General features: G+C 49.2%; 6 protein-coding genes across 6 annotated transcripts; 2 read left to right on the top strand and 4 right to left on the bottom strand.

The window, feature by feature from the left end:
* Positions 1 to 976: 976 nt before the first annotated feature.
* On the top strand, positions 977 to 4,907 carry FIESC28_09050 (uncharacterized protein; the record flags this gene model as incomplete). Its single annotated transcript, XM_031163187.1, has 3 exons — positions 977 to 1,660; positions 1,739 to 4,745; positions 4,804 to 4,907. The coding sequence occupies 3 exons, from the start codon at positions 977 to 979 to the stop codon at positions 4,905 to 4,907; spliced, it is 3,795 nt and encodes a 1,264-aa protein (XP_031012765.1).
* Positions 4,908 to 5,734: 827 nt separating this feature from the next.
* On the bottom strand, positions 5,735 to 6,466 carry FIESC28_09051 (uncharacterized protein; the record flags this gene model as incomplete). Its single annotated transcript, XM_031163188.1, has 2 exons — positions 5,735 to 6,349; positions 6,446 to 6,466. The coding sequence occupies 2 exons, from the start codon at positions 6,464 to 6,466 to the stop codon at positions 5,735 to 5,737; spliced, it is 636 nt and encodes a 211-aa protein (XP_031012766.1).
* Positions 6,467 to 12,167: 5,701 nt separating this feature from the next.
* FIESC28_09052 (uncharacterized protein) lies at positions 12,168 to 12,849 on the bottom strand (the record flags this gene model as incomplete). Its single annotated transcript, XM_031163189.1, has 2 exons — positions 12,168 to 12,573; positions 12,629 to 12,849. 2 exons carry the CDS (start codon positions 12,847 to 12,849, stop codon positions 12,168 to 12,170), a joined length of 627 nt encoding a protein of 208 aa, XP_031012767.1.
* A 1,243-nt stretch (positions 12,850 to 14,092) lies between these two features.
* FIESC28_09053 (uncharacterized protein) lies at positions 14,093 to 15,553 on the top strand (the record flags this gene model as incomplete). The annotated part of the gene is made up of 1 exon (XM_031163190.1): positions 14,093 to 15,553. One exon carries the CDS (start codon positions 14,093 to 14,095, stop codon positions 15,551 to 15,553), a length of 1,461 nt encoding a protein of 486 aa, XP_031012768.1.
* A 1,067-nt stretch (positions 15,554 to 16,620) lies between these two features.
* On the bottom strand, positions 16,621 to 17,454 carry FIESC28_09054 (uncharacterized protein; the record flags this gene model as incomplete). The annotated part of the gene is made up of 1 exon (XM_031163191.1): positions 16,621 to 17,454. The coding sequence occupies one exon, from the start codon at positions 17,452 to 17,454 to the stop codon at positions 16,621 to 16,623; it is 834 nt and encodes a 277-aa protein (XP_031012769.1).
* Positions 17,455 to 21,169: 3,715 nt separating this feature from the next.
* On the bottom strand, positions 21,170 to 24,672 carry FIESC28_09055 (uncharacterized protein; the record flags this gene model as incomplete). The annotated part of the gene is made up of 3 exons (XM_031163192.1): positions 21,170 to 22,104; positions 22,162 to 24,554; positions 24,641 to 24,672. The coding sequence occupies 3 exons, from the start codon at positions 24,670 to 24,672 to the stop codon at positions 21,170 to 21,172; spliced, it is 3,360 nt and encodes a 1,119-aa protein (XP_031012770.1).
* Positions 24,673 to 26,433: the final 1,761 nt, after the last annotated feature.

Here is a 26,433-nt window from a genome sequence, read left to right on the forward strand (position 1 = left end):
GACATGGAAATCACAAAGATATTGGGGAATCATAGTGACTCTTGATTTAGCCAAATAAAACATTTTGCCTTTGTTAAAGAGCGAGAGCAATTCACTCGATCTTTGTTATCCTGATTCTGGAATAAAGCCCTGTCTCCTTTCATGCACGATGACATCGACATCAACATCTGTACTATACTGAGTAGGGCACTTCGTTTAGCAAATGGTTACAAAAGAAACAAATGACTTTTGTCACAATGGATAGTTTGATAGGACAAAGAGACTTCCAGCAGGAGGGTATTTGCAGGCTTTATTATATAGATGAATAAACCTTTAATACGTTGGATCCTGTCACTCGAACAGCCCTGGCTGGTTTGGTTGTACCTGAGTGGGACATCCGCATTAATTGGCAACCAAACGATACCCCGACAACCGTGTATTGACACCAAACACGACTGCCAATCACAGCAGTATTTATCCTACAAGCCACCCCAAAGTGTGGCTCCCTTACCGCTAAGTTAACGCTACTCATCCCTGAACCAAAAGTCAAAGCAAACTGGACGCCAGATCAATCGTCAACTACTGTACCTACCTAACTTCCTTGGTCGTCAGCCAATTTTTTCCTTCTTCCCCCCCTTCGCTACATTCCAACGCTTCGAGATTGCTATCAGATACCGTCTCTACCTTGGTCGCGCGCATCAATAATTTGACCCACGCTACTTTTCAGATCGTCGACAGTCTTTTCCCACTTCTTTACTGCTTCTAGAGTCGGTGGATAACGCCGCTCCGCCACATTCAACTTCACGTTTGATCTGTCGCGTGAAGCCTGCTTCAACATCTCAACTCTTTCCACATAATCGCTACCACAACCGACACAATCCGCCTGGAATCGCCGCCTGGTCAGGATTCTCACCAATCGGTGTGCCTTTCGACACTTCAACGCAATCATATCATGGTAGAAGCACGGGGGAAGAAGTAGGAAGAGCGCATCGTCACGATGACTCGCCCGCTCGGCGCGAGCTTCGCGGAGTTCTTCCCCACTGCTCCAAAGGTAAAAGCTCAGGCTCAAACTCGTGCAGACCAGGTTAGAGACCACGATCGTTCTAAAACAGCATCGGTATCGGCCTCTATCAACGGTCAAACCGACCCTACAACAGGAACAGCTGTGATAGGAGCCGACGCGAATACCAGCCAAAACGGCATTGTTTCTGCGTCGGATGCTATGCCAACACAACCTGACGATACCGAATCCCCATTCACAGACATTCCTGGCACCGTCGACTCGGCCAGCTCATACAGCAGCGCGGCTTCATCGATATTTAGCACATCCGCCCGCCACGGTACCGCGGCGACTGCAGCTTCGTCCCGTCTTCCCACCTCGAGCCTTACCCCAAGCGCCTCCAAAGAATCCCCAAGCTCCTCGGCCCCAGTCGCCGCAAAGCCAGATATGTCTACATACCAGAACCCCGACCAGGCCGCGAGACAGCCTTCTCGAAACTCACCGGCCACTGGCCCTAATGTCTCGATATCAAACGGACTTCCTTCCAATGAGCGCATTCCGGCTCGAGACCCTTTGCCCTCCGTAAAGGGCCTCAAGTGCACATATGATCCGCTCCTCGATCGAGTACACAATAAGAGCGTCAGCAAAAGCGCCAAGCCCACATATCAAGAATTCGGTCGAGTACGTATAACTATAACATCCCTCCTTAGGGGGGGCGTCATCTGTGGTGAAGAAACTCATGGCTAATGAATTGATTAGGACGATGACGCCCCCCCTAAAGACCCCCGACTGGCTCGGTCGGATGGTCGCCTCGGTTATATCAATACCGATTACTACCTACCAAAATCACGACTACGGACAGCGCCTGAGAATATCAAGCCTTATCCATATGACCCCAAGACTTCGATTGGCCCCGGTCCACCTACACAGATTGTCGTGACCAGATATAACCCACTCATTCCTTTCAGCAAGGTGACGGCCATCTTTGCAACTTTCGGTGAGATAGCAGAGAGCAGCAACAAGATGCACCCAGAGACTGGTAGTTATCTTGGATTCGCGACAATTCGATACCGAGATTCTAAGCGACCCGATCGTCCGCATGTGTCTGCTATTGACGCAGCTCGCAAAGCTGTGCGAACCCGTAACATCAAGGTCGACGCAGACTTTGTTCATGTGCAATACGACGCCGAAGGCCGTAAAAGTCGGCGCATGCTGGAAGAGCATCTCAAGAAAGAAAAGGAAAAATTCGAAAGAATCGAGCAGGAAAGAATTGCCCTTGCAGCCAAAGCACCCCCGACTGGTCCCAAATCTGGGACAGCTCCAGGTTTTACGAGACCTCCTCCAACCGCTCCTAAAGGTCCATCGGCTCAGCGACAATCCATCCCCCCTGGTACACCACAACTACCCTTGGTTGGTTCGCAAGTCAAAGGACTCAACATTGAACCTTCGAATCTCTCACAAAAACTCGCGGACGATCCATATATTTATGTCACAGGTGATAGTGTCCCAGTCTTACCAAGTATCCTTCCACATATGAAGAAACGACTTAAGAATTACGGCTTCGAGGAAATTCGCGTGGACAAGTCGGGTTATTTTATTGTCTTCCGCAATTCGTTTACTGGAAAGACAGAAGCCGAGCGATGCTTTCGAGCTGTCAACCACACCGAATTTTTTAACTATGACATGACTATGCAGCTTTGCCTACCCCGTCCTCGTCGCGAAGATGCTTCTGGTCGTCGACGTTCTAGCGCAAGCCCCGATCGAAAGGCACATGCCGAGCCGCGATATCGTGATGAGAAGGATCGACGACGACGCGAGGAAGAAGCGGATCTTGAAGAGGAGAAGAAGCAAAGAGCTAAGCACTTTGACCCTGTGACTGAGGCTGTGGAACGTGTTCGACTTGAGATGACGGAACATCTTATCCGACATATTCGCACCAAGCTCGCGGCGCCTGCTCTCTCAGACTTTCTAGATCCTGCCAACCATGCCGCCAAACGACGAAAGTTGAACATTGAGCATCCTGATGATATTCTAGAGATACCCAGCATCGAGGATGGCAACGACAGCTCCCGTGTGGCTACACCCAACTCCCGCGCTGACCCTATCGAGCGTCGAACTGGCCGGCTCGAACCTAAAGCTCTCCCGAGAATTCGCAAGACCAAGACTAAGGGTCAGGCGCAAAAGAGTGCCTTCAAGGATCCGTTCGCTAGAACGCGCGTACCTGTTGCCCGAAATGCGTTCCGCTCCCTCCACCACCGTCTACGAAGCCTCGACAGCGATGCCGAATCCGACGACGATACAGATACTCCTGCGCTGCTAGCTCGAGAAACCGAAGAGGCTGAATCTCGCCCTCGCAGCCGAATGAGCACCGATGATGAAGCTTCCAAGGATGATTTTGTCCCATGGGAGCAAGGCGAGGATGACTCGATGACCGAGGCCAGCTTTGCCATAGCAGATTCGGCAGCCTCCAGAAAGCGAAAACTAGAGGCTTCATTCGGACCAGGGTCGAAACGCCACAAGAAATCGGACGAGGAACTATTTGGCGTCAAACTTAAAGCGCTTGGTTCAGGATTTGAGACACGTGAAGATTCTGTCGATATTATACCTGAGCCAGAAACGGGCGAAGATGCTGAAAGTAGAATTTCTCGCTCTGAAACCCCAGCCTCAGCAATTGGCAAGCCTTTGAAGAAGCGAGCTGCGAAAACCAAGAAGACAAAGAAGGCAGCATTTGAGGAGTCTGAGGCATTGAAATCTCAAACTGAGACAGATTCCCAGCGTGATGAAGAAGAAGTCCAGGAATCCTCTCAAGTTAAGCAAGAGAAGACTGAGAAACTGTCCGTGGAAGAAGTGGTTCCAGAGAAGTTTGACGAGAAGCTCTTTGCTACTGAGCCCTTGACCCCCGCCCTTCAGTTACGGGACGGTGTCAACCCCGACTTACCGGTATTCCAAGGCATAACAGTGGGCGCTTCAGATACGCCTCATTTGGCCAAGCTTGCCAGGAGGTTCAATGCTAAGGAAATAGGCAACCCGGAGTTGTGGTTGTGGACTCGCAATCGCATCAGGGAACTCAACTCTGCAAATCGCACGCTGGACTCACCTGTCACCATTGGAGGATACTATGTGCCCAATCCAACTGGCTGCGCCCGCGCTGAAGGTGTCAAGAAAATCCTTAACTCCGAGAAGTCCAAGTACCTACCTCACCATATCAAGGTGCAGAAGGCAAGACAAGAACGAGAAGCTCGCAACAAGGCGGGTAAGGATGCCGCTGCAGATGCTGCGGAAGCCGCCAGAATCGCTGCCGAGAAATTGGTCGCTAAAGGAAATTCACGAGCGAATCGCGCTACCAACCGTCGCTACGTTGCTGACCTTAACGATCAAAAGAAGACCCTCGGCCAAGACTCTGATGTGTTCAAATTCAATCAGCTCAAGAAGCGCAAGAAGCCCGTCAAGTTTGCTCGCTCGGCTATTCACAACTGGGGCTTGTACGCTATGGAGAACATTGCAAAGGACGACATGATCATCGAGTATGTCGGAGAGCAGGTTCGACAGCAGATCTCCGAAATTCGCGAGAATCGTTACCTCAAGAGTGGCATCGGAAGCAGTTATTTGTTTCGTATTGATGACAATACTGTCATCGACGCAACCAAGAAGGGTGGCATTGCGCGATTCATCAACCACAGTTGTATGCCCAACTGTACTGCCAAGATTATCAAGGTTGAGGGAAGCAAGCGCATTGTTATCTATGCGTTGCGCGACATTGCCATGAGTACGTACCATTATTCTTTATCACCGTTCACGTACATATCGCTAACACAATATCACAGACGAAGAGCTGACGTACGATTACAAATTCGAACGCGAAATCGGCAGCACCGACCGCATCCCTTGTCTCTGTGGCACTGCGGCTTGTAAGGGCTTCCTCAACTGATACTATTATAATACAACAATTTTCTTTTATATCCCTCTTCCGTCTTTCCTTCGATACCCGCATTACCCTAGCACTATCATTATCGTCTTTGGGCACACCGAGCATTTGTTTCGTGAGAAGAGCGGAAAGAATATGATTGGGGATGGTGATGGTATTTCTCACCAAGGCGTTGGAGACAGGAGGAGGAAGCGGCCACCTACGATTTAGGAGGACTATTTGGTCAACCCAGATGGAAGTTAGGGAACAAGAAACCGAAGCAGGAGAAGAGAACATCTCTTGATGGAACTTATGCGGCTTTGTTTGCTGTATGAAGTCTGCTGGGAAAAAAGGAGGCTTGGTTTCTTTTTTTGTTTGGCACATGGGTAACAAAGGGAAAGGATGGGCATTTTAGCTTTGAAGGGGCGTTCAACCGGCCAGTGCTATACGTCTTTCGACCTCTTATAGGTACCTCAAGCTCAGTCAGATGAAAGAAGGGCTGGCTGATCCTCTACCTATGTATATACCGATCCAACCCCTTACACAGATAGACATGGACTACGGATTTGACGGCGATACCAGGGCGAGGAATAAAAATTATATATAATCTCGGAAGTCTTGACCAAACCAGTAAAGTGGCAACGCTATGCTGAAGAAGATGCAAGTGTAGGTGCTGGTTCCCTACCTCTCTTTAGATCCAACTGCTTTGTTCCCTTGCTCCATTTCCAGAGTCCAGTCCATCCATATATTTCTAGATCAACTAAATTTTGGACCCTCTCGCCCTATATCTCCAAGATTCACCTTCGATCAGCACTGTACATACCGAATACCTTCTAGCCATATCTTCTCGCTCAGTCGCGTTCCTTCTTGATTGCGACGAAACGATCATTAGGATCATCCGGAGCCCTGGGTCCAAGCATCCAATCTTGCATAGCAAGCCATTCGCTCCAGTTCGATTCAGCAGCTTGTATCTCGTCTTCAGTAACGTTTTGCAGTGGTCTGAGGAATGGGACCGTTTGTCCGTCGTCCATATCATATTGAGTCTTGACTCTGAGCCAGTTGTCACTCTTGGCGGCAAACATATAGTTTCTGCGCTCACTTTCATGTATGCGTCCAATGCCTTGTATCCAGTCGTCGCCAAAAAAGCCGTGAAGAACCGCGGGAGTGTCGAATCCGGTGACTATTAGACGGCGAATGTAGGGAATGAGAGTGATTGAAGAGGCTGCGGGGGCAGTGGAATGGAGACTACCAGACCCTGATGCCCGAGAGGATGACGAAGAAGAAGGTCCATTGTGTGTGGGAGTTACAGGATGTGGGTTGCCTTTCTGAAAAGGGAGGTGAATGTTTACACAAGCAGCTACAGTTTGAACTGCAGGGCTATACTGAGCATGATCGATAAAGTACCGCAGACAGGACAGGAACTTGGGATGCCATTCGAATATGTCGAACTGTTCCTGTTGAAATGGCTGTACTACTCTGTTAGCCTGATACTAAGTGAGTTTGGCAGTCTGGATACGCCAGGCTCAAGCCAAGAGGTCAGTGAGCGGGGTCGATGAACGTACGCTCTGGAATTGAAACGACATGATGGTTGTTTGATGACCAATTCGAGTCGATGTGTCAGTTATGCTTAAGGCTCTAGAGTTCGAAACGGTTCAGCCGGCTCGGATCAGCAATGGCTGCAAAGGGGATAAGGTGAAAGGGGGAGAACGAGCGACTCTCATAACCAGGCTACCTCAGCCTGGCATAAGTAAGTTCTGCTGTCAAGCCCCAGTTACCAGCCCTCGCAAGAACCAGAAATAAAGGTCGAGAATAAATGAGTCTAATGGCGGGTAGCTGAGCTCACTTGGCACCAGACCGTTGAGTTGAAACAGCAAGGGCCACAAGAGGATCAACAGGGAGCGAGCGCTAGGTCCTGTATAAGTCCAGCCTGGAAGCAACTAGAGACAGTTCCAGCGGTGAAAACAATGGGAAGATGGCGGATATGATGGGTCCTATATCGTAGTCTAGGTGAAGGAGACAATGAGCTAGAAGTCCAAGGCTACTGATTGGTCGAGACAAGCAGCCGGTCTAATATCGAGTGGGTTGTCGATGGAGCCTGGTGTAAGTCGAACTGTGAAACGGCTGAAGAAGTACCGGAGGACGAGCCAGATAAGCACTGTAGTGCAATACGTTAGGTCAGGATAAACGCTGTTGGAGGCCTAAAACACACTGTCAGAATAAGCTAGAAGTAGAACGAATCCTGACTCGGCCAGACATACAGCTTTTAGGTAATCAATTGCGACGAGGACTGTAACTCTTTCCAGGCGTAAATGAACAAAGGTCCTGTTGACTTTATCGACAACTGTCTTGTGTGAACAAGAAGTCTGATGTAGATTGGCAACCGCGCTCAACGTGGCCGAGTGACGATAGTAAGATATTGATAATTAGGGAAGAAAGAAATATAAACATAAGCAGACAAGGATTGGGAGAAAAGACAAAGGGTTAGATATGGACCCTGAGCTCGGTAGTTGCTGACACTCTTGATGGTGATAGGTATCAATAGATGAAACTGCAGGTACGGCGCAGAACTAGGACGTGCTGTGGGGAATACAGGTGCTTAGCCGCGAACAACACCGTATTAGCGAGTAAGAGGTAAGACCAGGTAGGCACTGGAGGAGTTGGGGGTTAAGCAGGTATTATATCCTGAGTTGGCAATGGAAGTATCGTGACTGTGGGATGGGTATCAAGGCAAACTGATGGAAGGCAGGGAAGAAAGGAAAGGAAGGAAGAGACCTAGGGCGTGATCATTTGCCTGAAAGAAGCAATGAATAGGAAGGAGGGCATGGATCAAAACTGAGGCGAAAAACCAAAGCTGCCTGTCGGTTAGGAATCTAGACGTATGGATGTAGAGGCAGGTAGGAGGAGGTGAGGTGAGGTAAGGTAAGGTGACGAGAGGTGAAGGAAAGAAGGCGGTACTTTTCTTTTGTCGGCTTCTCTCCTTCTATTCTTGTTTTCCATAAACAGGCCTGAACTCAATTTAAAGTCTTCAGGTAAGGTAGGAACCTAAGTCCAAGTACCTTCCCTAGGTACCCAGCAAATCAGCCTATAAGCTCGCACCTGCCCCAATACTATCCATATCAACCTGAAAGATGGTAGCAGGCGTTCGTAGAAAAATTGGACACTCTGCTTCCCTTCCTCTTTCCTCTTGTCCATTGTCGCCGTGCCCAGCCAGGCCGAAACACGACTCCCCAGGGTGTGTTGAATTGAAGTGACAAGTGATGGTGCTAAGCGAGGACCCTAGAACTCATCCCTGTCAGTGTCTCAACTCCCCTGTACTGAACTGAACTGACAAACAGGACAGAACCTTGCTTCTTCTTCAACGACAACGACGAATGCAATGCACCCATCCAGATAATGTCCGATGGTTAGAGTACCCGTCATCCATACGTTCACCTCACATCACCTCTTGCTAACTCGAGAGCGGCGCCCCTTCCGTATCGTACCGTTCCGTACAGTAACGCGCAATTGTGTACATACAGAATTCAATTCATTGCCGTCAAAACCGCCAATTCGATACCCTTCCTCTGGGGCAGACCCACGTCCGTTCGAGTCTGCAATACTGAACTAGACTGCCTTAGCTCTACAGTAGTTGCGGTGCTACCGTACTTACGGATACTGCTTTATGTACAAGTACATACACAAACAAGAGTCCTGATCTATTACGACACAACCCACAGTCCAGCAGTGTGTACAATTGGCAACAGAGGATGGTACTTGATGACCGTCTGGTCATTCAAGAGAGCCCGCGAAGCCACATATTTCATTCGGCCTACATTTAGCAGCAGACAGCCTTGTCCTGTCACACATACACGCACACGACACATATATACAGTACATAGCTACGTCCAGCACACGCTTTCTACACACGTTCGAGCACTCGTCATGCATGCAGTAGTACCGCATCGTGTGCATATTTGGTCTCGGCTGCCGCAGACCTGACCCAGGCCCCAGGTCCTTGCATCCTGGTCGATCGTCTCCCGTGCACGGGAAACTTACGCCCACTCACGATAGCGCAGGTCCCTTGTAGACCTGTGTTCTGCTAACTGCGTGTCATTAGGGATGTCAATCCCTGCTCTCTTCGACTTAGCCAGACTTGACGGCGTTCCCGCAACATGCACTTGAACATCAATGTTACCCAATTGGGCCACTGGTCCGGGTTATTCAGCCTTCGTCAACTGCGCTAAAGAATCAACATAGACTTGAATTCATAACCCACAACAGCATATATCCGAATCTCTGCAATGACCAGCCTTGTTGGTCCGACAATTTGTGTTCTCCAGGGTTATGGTGTTATTCCCCAGCCAGGGTGACAGTTGGCTAAGAGCACGCCAAAATCCAAGACATTCCACGGAAACTCGGAAAGAGACATGTCCGCTACTGCTCCTTTTTTCTCGAGCTGAGGCGTAACAGGGATGCATTCTTGATTCCGATTAGACGGTTGGCCAGTTCTCATATTACCAATATCATTGCAGACTGATGGTAACTTGTCGACCCTGTTCTGGAATTCTTTGTTCCCTGAACGCCCGACAACATACGTCGACCCGAAGACCCATTCGGTGTCAGATGACTTGATGAGTGGGTTGCAATAGTCTCGGCCGGCTCGCGCCGTTATCGAACAATACAATACCCTTGGGCTTTGTGTCTCCTATGCCCAAAGAGGTCCATCGTCTGCCCTTGCAACTGAATTCGCCAGCACTCAAGGATGTAGACGCACAGCCACATAGCGAGCAGCAGAAGGCAAAATATCACAGGCGAGGCCCAAAAACAGCAAATATCTGCATATGCAATAACGGAATACTTCATTGAAGAGCCTATTACAACATACATCAAATTGGATGTGTTGAAAGGGAGTTTCTGATCCGGAGTGACTTGTGTCGGACTTGAGATCAAACCAGGTGTTGGTCGGCAACTGGCATAGTTACCAGATTCAGGATCGTCACGATATCAGACAGGACAGACGTATGAGACCTCAACGACGAGGAAAACTTTGTGGATCCGGTTCAGCTACTTTGCCTATAATCCATCATCGACCTTAAGACCCCCCTGGTCTTGGTCGATTACCATACATGACTCGATTCCAATCATGAATTCGAAAGACCCTGGTCTCAAGACTGATCAGCTTGCCAGTGATCAGTGCACCAACTTCTCGAAGCATGATTATTACCAATGGTTGAACACAACGCCGTAGAGCTTGGCTTCTCGAAGGCTTGGGAGAAGAGGAGACATCATATCATATCATATCATAGAAAGCAGCCCGGACTGGCGAGAAGGAAACGCAAGCAGTAGGGAGCTCCGGGGTCAGTGATTGGTGACGAAGCATGGGTGTGGCATTGACAAAGTTGACAACGCTCAACAATGTCTGTGCAGAGGATTGCCCAGAGATGGATCTGCAGCTGTCTAGCGGTCCGGTTACCATCCCTTCGGATTCAGATAAAAAGAGTATAACTATTGGCAGTGCGTGCAAGGGTATCGTGAACGCACTTTTCAGCTCCATCGGATTTTGGTTCGAAAAAGCAATGATAACCTGATCATAGCCCCACGGGCTCCGAGACAGGCAAATCAGTACAGAGTGCAGACAGCCAATTGCAAATACGGCGATGGCTGGCTACTAATGCAATGTATCCCTTGTGATGGGCCCAAAACTCCAGATCCTATCAAGTAATCTATGCTAAAAAGATCCAGGGCACAAATGAACACACAGTCCTTACAGATGCGGTTATATGCTCCAGTCAGACCTTGTCTCAATACGATGCCAGCTGAAAAGCTGTAGGCAGGGCAGGGTTTCTATGCAACCAGCTGATACTATAGGTGCACTGTAGGTAGCTCTTTGGTTCAACCTTTTAGCCGATATGCCTGATTCGGCCCAGAAACCGCATATCATTTGTCAAGAGACCGAGAGAAGGGCTCGGCAGCCTCCCTACAGGATAACGAGATGACCTGACGAATATTTGAGTAGTAGGAAATGTGGTAGTTAAGAGAGGTCAGGATACATAGTGATTTGCAACGTTTTACTAACTAGCGACAAGTTGTCAGCAGATATACACAATCAGCTGCGTGTCACAAGATAACCAATCAGCCTCTACCATTAATACGCACACGGAGTGCAATACCAACAGTTGTGATGGGGGTAAGCTCCCTTGACTTCAAGACGAGTAGTTTCTGCCTCACATCCAGGAGAAGTTGCGCACGTCACAATTACGACGTCCTCGAAGCATCATGCGTGAAGCCGAGTGTCGAGTCTCAGTTGCCAACTGTCATCGAGAACGACATATTACGGAAGACATACCTTCCGAGACTTCCTTCCAGTGGCTGACGAGTGATAGGGAAGAGTAAAGGTGAGGCGGGATAAGGTTGCAGTCCCAGGTTGTCGGGATCTGATAGAAGGGCCAGATTTGTGATATCCTACGACGTGCTGGATCGGAAACACGCAGGATCTCATGTACTACGCACCGATCAGCAGCATCAATCGAATTAGCCTAAGACAATCGATTGTGACACGAACCAACGTGAAGTCTCAGGATGAGTAAACAAAAACGAAATGGAAACCAATTTGCGTAGCGGCGTTGGGCCCAGGGCATAGGGTTGGTGGATGGTAGCAGGGATGCTGATGCTATTCCTCAAAGTGGCTGGCAAACATGACGGTAGATTGGTCTCCTGTCGTGAACGACGCCACAACAGGGTCCCCTTTTTTTGTGTCACATACGTCAGTTTATGACCAAGATCTCCTGCCCCTGTTAAGATGATCTGCCGTTGTCACAGTGTCTCGGATCGGTATCGGATGTGTGGCCGAAGAATCGCGGACACTCATTGTCTCTTCAACTATTTGATGCGCCTATCGAATACGCAGGGCGCGCAGATCCAACGAGGCATCTCACCTTTGGCATTACGATACCCATTGTGCTCCTTTCCTTATCGACTCTTGTGAGACGACAAGTTCGGACTCAACTTGCCTCACCTGAGCAAGGCTTTTCGATGGCTAACACGATGTAAAGAGGTGTATTGGCTATCCCTAGCATTCAGGAGTTGTACGACATGGCTATACTGAACGGTAGCCTGCAGGACTGTATGTAGCCTGCTCAATACTATTCGTTCAGGATCGTGGCATGAGCATGACACTTCCACGAATTTCCCGAGTAGAGATCAGTCTTGGCAAAGTTGTCATATTTCAGGAGATACACGCTACATAAGATCTTGTATTGGTCAATGGGGGGAGGCTGCATAGTTGCATGTAAGAGACGTACTCATTCAACCTGCAAGTGCCTTTCCTATCAATTCCTTGGCCCGGTCACTATGATTCATCTTGAGAGCCAACTGTCGGCCCTTTTCACCCATCTTGCCCCATGTCTTCTGAAGGATGCCTATCATCTTCGCCTCGTCGAGATCCGACTTGCTCTCGAAGTCGTCAAACTGGTCATCAAGGAAGACCAAGCATGCCGCATCCTCGAGCACTTGAGTCTCATCGTCTGCTTTGAGGTTCTCCTTGCGAATCAGGGCAGCTACTCGAGACCGGTTCTCTTCGGAGATTGGCGGCTGAATCTCTGGAGACGCCAGGAGCTCTGCAACTTGAGCAGCAGCTTGAGCCTTGAGCTTTGCTCGCCAAGTCAAGTAGCCTGGACGAGTCATGGGGTAACTACTCCGAGGGATTTCCCACCTATGCGAGTTGTGTAAGTTGAGAGTTAAACGCGGGCAGAGCTTGTGATGGTTACCTTCGAAAGTGCTGCGCTCGGCAGGCCAGTTGGAGAACGGGACTTGCTTCGGGGCATAGCCGGGCGAGCCATTTGGTCATCTTCTGGGCGTACTTGAGTTCATAGGGAATTGTCGTTCCATCAGGACCCTCAGCTGTCCTAGAGTCTTCGGCATGGGCGGCGTCGATAAGCTCAAGACCGCGAGCGTACTCCGCTGGAAGAGGGGGTAGAAGTTCAGCCATTGTGTCTTCTTTGGGTGACTAGGAGTTGTCCAGTGGTCAGAGTGTCGAGAGGGAGAGTTCCTCAGTTAAGTCTGAGTGGATAGCTAGTGGGTATTAGAAAGGTTATTTTATAAGTATCGGACGATGGGAAAACTAACCCGAAACCCTTCCTAAACTTGCTCGTTAAGTTGAAATACTTTGTCTTTTGTGTCCTCGGTGGTCAAGGTTCGTGATATCTTGATGGACGAATGTTAAAGAAAAGAGTGACACTGAAAGTAATGGTGAGATGCTAAGTTGAATCGGTTGTGGGATGAGTCAGCAGGATTGGACATGGTCCCATTGGGTCTGAACTGATGTGTAGTGTAGCTAGATGGACGATCATATCTGGGGCCGGTTATCGTATCATGCATGATATTGGGACGACAATGATAAAACTATCTATAACAATGAACATCAGTCGGGAATTAACAAAGATTCTTTGTGTGCTTACTCTTCAAGTCTGAGTAGGCACTGTTCTGGACGTCTATAGGGAACATGCATCGAAACATGATATTGTTATGCACTGCAGTCGTCTTGTTCACTTGCGTGTTAGTTAAAACTGTCACATAATCGATGTTCGATTCTTTTTCTGACCTGAACCAACGAGAGAAGTGTTTCGTTTGATTTACAGTGCAATACATGTCAGTGGTCTCTCTGATATCTATTAGTCCAGCTGGAGGGCAGACGCAGGAGTCCACTACCCGCCGAGCCCTGGCACTGGCAGCATAACCCGTTTGCACACTCCGTGTAGCTCAGAGAATCTTCGAGCCCGCACCTCTAGGAGCGCGAGGTTTGTTTACATCTATTTCACTTCCCTCTCTCTCCCACCCTCCGCTTTACTCTCCTCCTCCAACCCACCCCCATACACTTGAACCTTTCCCCTAACATCATCAAGGCCTTTCTCCTCCAACCTTGAACATCTTGCATAACATCAAAAAAGCAAACCTCTCTTCCCTTGTCGCACCTTCCCCTTTCTATCTTTCTTTCTCATCGTTGCTTTCGATATCAAACATACCAGTCTACAGACTCTCTGTTATACACATCTCGAGCCCCTTCTCCGTCCCTCGTCATCTTGACTCGACACAATATTGAGTACCCCTTCACAAGTAGGTCAAAGCCTGATCGCCACCTAGAGATAACAGCAAGTATTGATACGTCCTTCTAGCACTAGCAGAATCAACGTTGCTTTTGAGACACTACTTCACCACGAACTCTCATCATCGTCATGACAACTCCGCTTTCCCCTGAAAGCTTCCATGGATCCATCAACCAGATCATAATGTCGCGTAAAAACGCCCTTCCCAACCTTCCTGAGCTGCCTGGTGACACTGTTGCGATGAGGCCCGTTGAACTTGAGGGCTCACCAGCCTATGGCCTGTCTGCCTCTTCAGGTGGCTACGACTCTTCGGAGTATGAGTCTAGCATGTCAAATGTCGCTCCCACCGGCCCTTGTAACAAAACACACGCTATGAAGTGTACCAAGGCTTGCTGTAAGGGGAAGGCTAAGGCCAGATGCAAAGACCTCCGTGTCAAGATTATCACGCCCAGCCAAGCTGAGTTCCCGAGTTCTGAGGGTGCGAAGTCGTCTGGTGACGAGTCCACAGCGAGCACTTGGTCATCAAACTTGAAGAACAAAAACCGCAAAGCCAAAGGCAAGGGTAAAGCTTCTCGAGCCCATTACTCAACCGAAAACGAGTCTTCAGGCCAGACAGACGAAGCCTCTACCGACCTCAACACGGCTATCAAGTACTCTAACCCTGTTGTCGAGGACCCCAACTGGTCGGTCTCTGAGGACTACCGTCTCCGAAGCATGAAGGAGGCTGGTGAGACTTGGCGGTTCATCTCAACTTCCCTGTGCAAGACGCAAAATGATGTCAGGGCTCGTTGGAAAGTCCTCGAGCGTCAGGCCATTGCTTCCGATGCTACCACGGAGCCCGAGACCGACGGTGCGACGACTGAGGGAGAGACCTCTGAGCTAGTCGACGATCACGAAACTACATCCAACAATAACACCAGTGACCAAGTTGATGAGCCAGAAGAGACCAGCGAGAATGGCTCCGAGGTCGAGGATGGTGATGAGAGCTCGGGCAGCGACAGTACCGAGGAACAAGATGACACCGACGAAGACGAAGAATCCATCGTGAAGCCAAAGGGCAAGCCTGTCGGAAATACCTTCACTCGAAACAAGTGGCACAAAGGTCTACGTAACAGCAAGGTTGCTAACGAGAACAAATGGGCCAAGGCTCGCGCCAAGGCCAAGACAGAAGAAGAGTGCGACTCTCCCAGTGAGACAGGCAAGGGAACATCTGACAACGCATCTGAGGCGTCATCTTGTCTCGAATACGGTGATCCTGAAAAACATCACCAAATGCGATACCTGCAGGATCACATCTACAAGGAGATGTATCCAGCTGAAATCCATCCACAGCCGGATGCGTACCTTAACCAACGGGATTGTGACCTTCTGGCCACCATTGACAGCAAGTACAAGAGATCTCGCTGGTTAGAGATGCAGGCCAACTTTTACAACGTGACAGGCCGGATGGTTCCCCTCGAGGCAATCCGCGACAGATGTGAACGCGCGGAGGCAGAAGAAGATCGCTCCGCAGCTCGCAAGCTGGAGCGACGCATCAAGCGGGTCGAGACCTGGATCGATGGTCAGGGCCAAGGAAACTCGGACGAGTGAATTTTGACGAGTGAGAGACGAATTGGTCATGTCACAACAAGGTTTTGTTACATGAATCCTCTTTTGACCGAATGAGATCAGGGATGGCGGCTTGTTTCGAGTCTCTATTCAAGAGAGACGGCTGGGTTTAATCAATGGAGCCATCGGGCATATTGCGGTGCGGTAGTTTTGATACTTGAGAAGTAGGCAAGACGCGGAGTGGACGGAGCATGGCTAGAGTTGCTTTTTGATAACTTAGAGGGATCAGTCTCATAGCCACTCGACCATAGAAAAATGCGAAACAAGTAGATGAAATCAATGACCAGGGCGTGCAATCTTCGTGACTAATTGTTAAAAAAACAGTAACAGTAACGCTACCTTAATGATACATCTATTAGGCGCGCCCAAGTAAATGCGACCGATTTCTGAATATCAAACGCCCCTTTCTATTTTTCCCAACCCTCGGTTGAATGCAAATTAGATAAGCACAAACATAAAAGCCAATTTCTTCGGTGTAAATGCAGATTACAAAGGGTTAGATTAGAAACCCTATGCATATACAGACAAGAATCCAAGAACGAATAAAGGGTATCAAATAACAGAGCAGAAGTGAAACAACGGAATGCGCACGTAATCAGCCTGAGTCAAATTGTCCTAGTGAGACCAAGACTCGAGGCTGATTGTCAGTTCCTGAAAGATCTTGAAAACACCAGACGCCTCAGGATGTGTCTTCCAACGTTTCCAGAGGGGTTCCATTAATAAGTAGCATCGTTGCCCTATCGACAACGGAGTTCGTGATGTAGTGAACCAGGTCAGGGACATGCTGATCTTGTCGATATTTAATGGCTCCACAAGGAACAAACGGCATCTAACGTGGTATGGTGCGGAACGGGCCGTCGGGTATGGATTTGCCCAGACTCTTCTTGTGCATCTCGAGACCGGAAGAAAAAAAACAACCTGGCTCCCTGCTCGCGTCAGTCGATAGTGTCACCGAGCTGGTACCATAACTGCCAGTCCTTTGCTTAAGCGTCAATGTCACCACTTTCGCGACCGACTACCAAGCTTCATGCGAAATTAGTCGAATCCCATCATATCGGGTTCTCCATTCCCGGTGGAGGTACAGCTCTAGGTACCGAGTTTTGATTCATAGCTGGACCCTTGCGTGGGGTGCTGCTATTACCGAGACCACGTTTCATCATCTTGCCCAGGACCGTAACCAGCTCGCAAGCATCACCAAACATGTCGTCGTCCATTCCTTCAGTGGCGTCGTATACTTCCGCAATGGTATCTTTGGCAACTTTCCGACTGCCCTCGGCATCATGAGCGCATTCATACAAGAAGGCAGCATATTCGGTCTTGACGGAGAGGCGAAGAGAATGCGATCCCCAGAGCATTGAGTCAGCGAGTTCGATGGCGTCCTGGAAGTGCTGTTTCGCCTCGGGTAAATAGTCTTTGGCCGGAATGAGGAAATTTGGTGATAACGGAAGATTCTCGAAACCAGGTGGAGGCAGCACAGGTCCCCCTTCCAAAGGGTGAGTTGGTTGGACGGAGGAAGGTCTTGAGTCAGCTTCCATATCAGCGACACGTCCCTTTCCCTTGTCCATGCGTGGTGTCAATGCAGCCGTTACATCTGGTGTCTGCCTGCCTAGGTGAGAGACTGAAGGGAAGTTGCCAAAGAGGGCAAAGATGTGAGAGAAAGAAGCACGAAGCTTGTAAGCGAGGACCTTGAGTTCGCCATAGTTTCCGACCATCGGTAAGACGTATTGCTCAAGCATCACTTTGCCTTCTCGAGAGAGCCATATGATTCGTAATACGCGCCGTATTGCGTTGGGTGAAGGCTCATAGTCAGGTCGACGTTGCTTCTTTGCGGCAACAAGTTGTTCGGCAAGGTTTAGAGACAATCCTAGGATCTTGAAGAGCATGTTGGCCAGGAGAGGATTGTCATTCTCGACAGCTTTGGCAAGCTTGCCGAGAAACTTTTGATCGACCTCGGAGGACGCCATGCGACCCAGCTGTCACTTCCAATGCAGGTCTTGGGTATGAATGAGTGAGACGCAGAAGGGTCCACGAATGACTAGGGGCTTTGCTTTAGTTTCTATATGATTTACCAACTAGGGCAACAGAGGGGCCGTGGGACGGGGAGGAAATAGCCTCGCATATGAATTAAAGCACGGGTGACAGGCGTCATAGACGAAGCAAGACATGCGACGAAGGAGAAGCAGGGAAATAAGAGAATATGGAGGCAAGGAGAAGGAGGTTGGTTGAACTAACCGTTGCCGAGCTCCACAGCTGCAGTAAAGCGTACAGCAGGAACAGCGCGAAGTGCAGATTGTTGCAGCAGCTCGCACGATGCAAAATGATGAGAGGCAGCCAAAGGAAACCAGGAACCGTAAGGCGAGAGCCTATCGCTTGGTCTGTAGAGGTGCGACTCGACGGGGTCAGCGAGCCAAAGTGAATGCGCGCGACAGCTGGCAAGCTGTGATTGGGTCCGATGCGTGTTGGTGATGGTCAGTTCGGATGGTAGCGATGAGATGAGATTCGAAGATCCAGAACGACAACGCTGGAACAGGAACGAGTGGCAGATGACGCTTTAAGTGTGCAGTATCGACCAAGGAATGTTTTTACAACCAATTGGCCTATTTCGAGTTGAGAGACGAACAACACACCAAGGCACATGCGCATGAACGATCAAGGACCTGGTGCTGATCAACTGCGGATGCTTCAACGTACAATGACGACGAATAAGACGCAGGTGAGAAAACGCGAAAAGCGATTGAGTGCCAAGGACCGCAGAACTATAGCAGAACGCTTGATGGCAAACGAAAGACTAGCAGCAGGAAACAAACGCAATATTAGCGACACCGAAGAGCATGACGGAGAAACGACAGGATGGCAGGCTCGTCTGAAAGTTGTTATAACGGCCGGCCAGTCGCGCGCGCTGTCGAAGATATGGGACGGGAGTGAGAGTTGGCACGCAAACAGAAGCCGAGGCGCCTCCAGGTTCAGCGAATGACAAGGGCAGGCGGTGAGCAGAGTGGGCAACAGGCCTAACAAGACGGTCAGTGGGTTATCGACTGGGGCAGTTCTCTTGAAGAGCAGGTCTGTGAGAAGGCCAGCCAAGCTAGACCAGGGGACCCTGAGCCCAAAGAGGCACCACTATTAACAGTGCACCACTGAACGCTGAGGGAGTTGACCAGGGTAGGAGATCTAGTCTGATCGGGAGCTTGTTTGAAGATGGGGGAGAGGTGACTGACGCGGTGGTTGCAACGTAGGTAGTTGATGGTTTAAAGGGTTCTATTTTGTACCAAGCAGTCGGTATTTGAAGAGATCTGTAATTCTGTGAGTACTACTGATCTAGTTGACTTGGTTTAAAATGATTGTTGAGTTGGGTGAATAAACAAACCTTCGCTCGTGCCAAGTCGATCAACCCGAAGATATCGCAGTGCTATTTTTGTCTTTCAATGTGGATGCCGCTGAAGGGATGTTTGATATTGATAAGAAATCACCAGATATACGCAGATCGAGGTCCTGGTAACACGACTGTAGATTAATAGATTCAAGTCTCAGAATGAGACTGTACTGAATAAGAATAAGGAACACGCGCCACACGAGAGCTCAACCGACGCGGTATAACGCGAGCACGTTATGGAGAACTTGGAGACTGAACTTTAGGTGTAGGCGAATCTAAAAAAGTAACGAAGAAGAAAAACAACAGGGACCTAACCAACAGGTCAATAGGTAAGGTATCCGTAGTAAAGGTCGAAATGGGAAAAAGTGCGACGAGGCGGCGGGGCGGTGATTTCGAGGAGGTTGGTAAATAATGCGAAGGGTGAGGAAGAAGAAAGGAAAGTCAAAGGGAAAAAGAAAATATTCAGCATCCGTGATATTAAGAGTGTCAGGTGGAAATGAGTTGGGCTCTTTCCCCCTTGGAAGCTGAAAGACAATTTAGGCAGTAGGTAATGTAAATGGAATAAATGGCAGGAGGTTTGGACATCCATCATCACTGCACTGCATCTTTCCTTCCTCGTGTCTTTTCGACTCGACATTTTCCCAATTTCCTATTTGGGATTTTCCGTTGCGAGTCCCTGTTACATATACGCAACATCCGCTTCATTTGGTCTCACTTACAAGACACAACGTTACTCAGAGAGCTTTCATTCATTATATTAACATTTACAATTACTTATAAACACTCCACCATTGCAAATCTTCCCCCTCTCAGCCCGTTGGATTGTGCAATACCTAACGGGCATCAACGGTCAGCCCGTTCCAAGGAATATGCTTGATGAATTGATGGGCGTGACTCAGCACATCTACTGTCCTGCACGTCTAAGTCCCTAGGGCCGAACACCTGGCAGTAGAGTGACACTTTAATGGAGACTATCCCGAGACCAGACCCGCAGCTTCAACTGTCAGCGTCTCACCTCACGTCAAAGTCGTCTGTAATGATTTCATGCATATCGAAAAGCTCTGGGCTTTGACAGCTTACAGCTATGAGGTAATGTGATCCTCCTTTCAGAACCTGCTCAAGTCTGACTGCACAATTCTTCCATCAGGCTTCAATGCAGCCAGCGTAGCAAGACACTGTACTAGATACCTGATTACACCCTACATTTACTGGTGACCGAGTTTTCAGAGCCTACCTCAGCACATTGAGACAGAATCCAACTCAGCTTCCATCATTATCATTCGATTGCTCCTGTGCAGGGTTGTGATATTGTGTAGTAAGGTCTAATATAGACCATCCCCCAATCATTTCTTACCCTGTACTCCCAACCTCCCATATTAATTCTTCCTTAACCTCGTATCTTCCACTCAATCATCATCCGTCCGACATCGCGGATGGCCTCCCTTCATGCGACCGCCCTCGTGGACACGTAGCTTCCACAGAGTCCAATTAATCTTTTCATTCATAGTTCGCCCTAGCGCATCTGCATCCACCCACGGGCCTTGCCTGAGGATCGGGGATTTGACTTACACGCAATTTGACCCACCATGAGGTTACCCAGCCTCTTTAGTTTTGGTGATAGTCTCCTATTTCACGTCACTCGTTTGCCTTGTCGCTCGGCTCTAGACAAGATGGCCAAGGCAGAAATGCCTTGAATCAGCGGTGTGCTTCTTGGTTGGCAGTTCTCCCAAACTCCCGGGTTTTCAGTGTGACCCACCAGGTCTCCAGCATATACATGGACGTCAATTGAGGTTGCTGTTGGGGTTTCGTCTCAATGCCCGTTTTCGACGTATTGATCGACTTGAAACAGATTTGCGGCATCTTGATACTCTGGTAGAAGAACGTGAAACTATGACATGGGTTGAATGCGCTTGCTCAATTCCTCGTTGAACCACACGCAAAATTGACCAACATGAACCTAACCATTATGATGTCAGTGGTCATGATTCGCAGTAACTGAATTGATTTCCAACCATCTATGATATCTACGCCGGTCGGTTTCTATACCAAAAAATATCCGCCTCCCTCGAATATGCTCCATTGGGGAATCTCTTAAACAATGATACAACAAGAAGACACCTATTTACGCCCATGTACCCCCAACCAGTCAATATGCATCCAAAACATATAGCATTGCCTCAAGCCAAACTCCGAACATTCCTAGGCCAGAGTGCTTCTCGTCAGGTAGACTAGCTCCAAGCCCTGGGTCGCACTAATGCGCCTGGCTTTCGACGTCTGCTTCCGACATTCAGGTGCTCGAGGCTCTTGTCTGTCACACTGCTCTCAAAACGTTCATGCCCGCCAACAGTAACCAGTTTCACCACATTGCCAAAACTGAACGCAATCGATCTCTGACCCACTCGAATCATGGGGCCGAGTTCTGTTACAAACAGATGCCCTGCCCTTTCATCGTCCTGAAAGAGGGGTCGAGTCTCATCGGTTCTTAAATGACCACTCTGCGGAGCACTCCAGATCTCCCAGCGTCCCAATAAGTCTCGACCTGGTTCTTTTCGTGGTGATCGGTGTCGAAGACCCTCCGTTTTTCGCTGCCCGTTGGTTTGGGTAACAAGAGTCCTGTTGGACTTTTGCCGTATACCCACAACACTGCCATCAGACAGAACACTCCATGAACCGGGGTTCGATATATGCCTCTTCGTTTCCTTGGCAGATTCCCAGGCACACCAACCTCTAGTAGATGGTGCCGCGGGACTTTGGTAATAAATCATTTCGTGCTCTTCTCGAGGGACAAAGTTTTGTACTACACAATCGCCGGTCTCTGCACTGGTATAACACAAGATAAACCAGGAGAGTCCATCAGCTCCCAGCTGCGACGATGAGCGACTGAAGAACGCGCTCTGCAGGGAACGTTGGGTCATCCGCTCGGTCGAGAAGGTATGCACAAGGCCGTAATCTTCCATGTCGACAAGATGAACTCGGCTGCTTCCAGCGATCAGAAAGAGTCCTAATGAAGCGAGAGGCACAACTTGGTGAACTTCGTCATGCTCAATCCCTTCCAGCTGCACACTTCGTGAGTTCCAAGTCAGTGTTTCCTTGGTTGCTGCATGAACGCAGCCACGTCGAGATGCTGTGATGATGGCGACCAGAGGAGCTGCCTGCTTACTTCCTATTAAAGCCATTGTATTAGTACGGCAGCCAATAATGAGTTGTAGAGAATCCTTACTTTTCCCTATCAAAGGGCGAACGCAGGCCAAGGGGCTTCGACAGATGCCATAGTCTGCTCCCTCGCCTGCACCCGGCATATACTCGGTCAATGTTCCATTGCGACGCACTAATATTAGTCTAGGAATGACGCTCTTTGGATCGGAAGAGCCAAAAAAGAATGCCTCTGTCTTCTGCCCTTGAAGGTTCACGGCTATCGAAGGTCCCCAGACGCTCTCCTTGAGGTTCCATAAAGCTATTTTGTAAGGAGATAATATGGCCAACCATCTCGAGTTATCATCCGTAGCCATAGCCAGAACCGGGAAGGGCGCATCCTCCGACTCCTCACCTTTGGCGATCGTGTAATGTAGGCTGCCTGAACGGGCGTCCCAGATGCGAATTGCACGGTCTAGACCAACCGACACAATACGGCCATCAGGTGCAGCGGTCAGCATCGCAATGTCCAAGGCATGGCCTCCATGGAAAGACTTGACGTCCAAGGTTGGATCTGTGTCGGAACGCCGATCGTCCCCGTCAGCTTCGTCCTCCCACAATAGGAAGCTTGTAAGCAGCCGAACGCCAGCAATGACTACCAGAATGATAACGACAAATCGCGTGAGTTGATGATTGATGAAGTCGTAAAGTGCTGGGAGCAGAGTCGGTTCCTTGTAATGAGGCATACGATCCGAGCCCTTCATGACGAATACAACGGGCTCATAGACCCTTGCAACGTAGCTGTGGGCTGTGGGTTTGATGATGCTGATGATCTCCTGTGCTGTCTCATGATCTTGTAGTCTAAGCCACGATTTTGGGCTTCGCGCTTGGTGGATGGAGTCCAGAGAGGTTTGTGGTGAGCTATTGTTTTCCAAAGCATCGTGTCCTCTGTGCAAGTGTTTGAAGAAGGTGAGAATCGCATCGGCCTCGAAGAAATGCCACTGGGCGATAAGGATGAAGCCAAGCATGATGATAGTGCCCGCAATCCGTGTCGACAAAGTCGCTTTACCTTGAAGCACAAGCTCCCATGTTCCTCGAGGTCTGAAATCAGACTCGCCACGATGATGGCGCATTGAAGCCTTTGCAAGCGCATCGCTAAGCTCCGTTCGTCTAACGTCAACGCTAAGAACGGATAGAAAGAAGGTTGAAAGGTAGAAAAGATCGAACCCGATCGCGACGGCGACAAACATGCAGAAAGCTGAAACACCGGGGGATACCCAGCGAGAGAGCACCAACAATAGGAAGACATTCTGCAACGAGCTAGCGATAGCTGTATGAGCAGTTTCTCCAAACGCCTGGCCAATACGATTGCTCGTCGAGTCCTCGGCAGGGGTGATGATAACGGCATTGATGAGTCTAAATATGTTTTCAATACTCATAGAGAGAACAACTAATGGATAGGCTGCTCTGGGGATTCGTGACAAATCGAGTCGGAAGATGGCGCAAACGGTGAAACTAGACATGACGGAAAATCCGATCTGAGAAATGACCGTAAGGATGAGACCAAATTTGGACTTGAAGGCTCTCAATTTGGACAAGCTCATAAGGAAATAGATAGAAGTCAGACCATAGGCAATAGCTAGTATGGCCGTATCTTGGCGTGATATAGGACGGAACTGAAATTCGTACAGCTGGCTCGCGGTGGACCGACCATCAGCTGGGTAAATATCCCATTTGCTGGACACCTTGTCTGGGAGCAAGGAGGCTTTCCTCTCCCATTGTTCACCGACAGGCGAGTCTCTTAGATAGATCAATGTGATAACAAGAGCATCAGCGGCAACAAGACGCCGTTCTTCGAACCTTTTCCCGCTAAAGACGATGGAATGTCTGAGTGTGACATTAACCGATGTGGACTGAGTCTTTTTATCGTTGACGGTTGCCAGGATATTAGGGTCAAGCAGAACATTCTCTTCAATACAATCCCAGTATTGAAGGGGTGAGTGGAAGAACCAAGATTGGTTATTTAGACCATTGATGGCGTGGAAAGCATCTCGTTGTGTTGTAGAAAGATCAGCACCAGGTTCGGGCAAATAACGGGCAACATTTCGGGCCCGGATAGGGCTAAAGTTCTCAGTGCTTCCAAGTAATTCGTTCTGCAGCTCCAAAGCAGAGACAAGGAGATCTTGCTTCAATGCCTGCATATAACTGCCATGAACCCAGATAGAACGCATCATTACATCGGGGTGGATTGTTGCGCCATAAGGCAGCGGCTGGGCGACAGTCCAAGCATGGTGAGGTAGATTAGAAGCGCCATTGACGTAGTCGCTTGTGAAGAGATAGGGAATGGGATAGATTAGCATGGTAGCCACGACCACCGAAACGAGGAGCGTCGTGACAACATGGCTGGCGGCATATGATCCATAGCGATGCAGAGCTCTCCGGACAGGGTGAGTAGGTGCTAGGACCGGAGCTTCCGTTGTTCTGCGACGGGATGTGAGTTGAGGACGGGAGACGGGGAACGGGACGGAAGGACAGGGACGGAGTGTATCGGGGTAAATAAGACTGACCCTCGGAGTGGGTACAGAAAGTACCAGATCATGAGGACGGTAGGTAAGATTCGAGTCGCCTAATGTCCCATGTGCGAATATGTAAAGTGTGAGAGCAAAGGATTGAGTTGGTTGGGGGCCGAGATGAAGCAATAGCTTCTGAATATCCTGAAACTTGGCTGGCGTGACATGGACCAAAACGTCTGTTGAAGTAAATACCTGGAAGTACCTAGGTATGGATATTGCTGGCAATGGTTCGACTAAGGCGGGCAGCGCCGCCTGAGAAGGACAGACGATGCTCAACAGAGCGAGCGTTGGAGAAGTAGACCCAGGACCGCAGTAGCGACCAGGGGCGCGTTGAGGCTCGTGTTAGCGATTCCCACGGACGTCGATTGTCGTCAGATTAAGTCAGGCCAGTCCAGGGCCAGATGCAGGTGCAGATGCCAATGCAGCGCAGATCGGGTCACGAGACTTTGACTAAGTTAGGCGCTTGAAGTCGGGAGGACAAGGTCAGGGTTTAAGACCAATACTACCCGGGTTCTGTGGTGTGGCTCACTGGAGGTAGTAGGTGATGAAGACGTTTTGTACGGTAAATGTACAGCAGATGCGAGAGGTTTGGGCTTGAGCTTAATATGTATGTATGAGATGGGATGAACGATGGGGTTGATGAAGGACGTAAAAAAGGACCGACACTATGGAAAGTGGGATGGGAAGCTAAAAAGCTATCCGTACCTGCCTGGAATACAAGTTAGGACTGGATCAAACCGATGGAAGCTATGACAACAAGGCGCGATGCTAGTCTACCAAGCAGTTGCCCTGGATCTAAAGTCCAGAATCCAAGTCAAAAGCCAGAAGTCAAAACTCTAAAGTGCTTGAATGTGGGGATCGAGTTGGTACTGTATGTTACCAGGTAGTGCAGCGTAGACACTACCTGTAAAGTAGTACGTACATCTCTATTTATTGCACTGAAAAAGAACAGAAGCAACGAAACCAGAGACTCAGTTGGGAATTGCTAATGAATGTCCCGACAAGTTGAGGGGATGGGCTGGACCAAGTATTCCGGGAATGGAAAGTGGAAGGGAGATCAATAAAGCCGCTAAGGGCTCTCCCCTCTTGCCGTTTCCATTGGCGGGAGAGGCCCGTGTACGAATAAGAACGGGCATGGAAGGTAATGGTGTCTTGTCTCTCACGTTTTAAGAAGGAACCTTGATTCAGTTCAGGTCAGGATATGAGGCAAGTACTAGGCACCTACCTATACAGAGATGGAGAACATCCATGCTGTTTTTGATAGGGACACTAAAACAATGCTCGTATAACGGCGATGTGCGAAAAAGAAGAATCAGCTGTTTCTACGTCTCCAGAAAGAATCAATCGAATCTTGAATGGAACCAAAAGAAAGTCCAGCCCAGGAACCTGGATCTGCACTGGACCAGGTTCCATTGCAGCGCATCCCGTGTCCCCCGAGACCCCCCTGGAAGGTTAGCTACAGATCCACTGAAGGTCCCATCCATTCCATTCCAGATCCATTCGGCTTCCGTCTTGCTTCTTCCCACTTAAAGCTTGTGATGCTTGGCGGTTGCACAGAATCAATTTAGGCGTCGACCAGTTTGGCAATACAAGAGAATTAGTTGGCCGATGTTCAGGTCTCTCAATCATCCTCATCCATGTTTATCTTTTGCTAATTGAGCCCGTCACCCCTTGAAGCAAGGAACTGCACTTCATGCCACCCTTTCGTCCTAGTATGGAAACCACTTCAAACCCATGTCCTTGCTACCCGTCGAAATATTTCTGATTGGGAAGTTTACAAAAGCAAC

This window comes from Fusarium coffeatum (genome assembly GCF_003316985.1).
Source record: "Fusarium coffeatum strain FIESC_28 chromosome Unknown BRIP53273_contig_221, whole genome shotgun sequence".
NCBI lineage: Eukaryota > Fungi > Ascomycota > Sordariomycetes > Hypocreales > Nectriaceae > Fusarium > Fusarium coffeatum.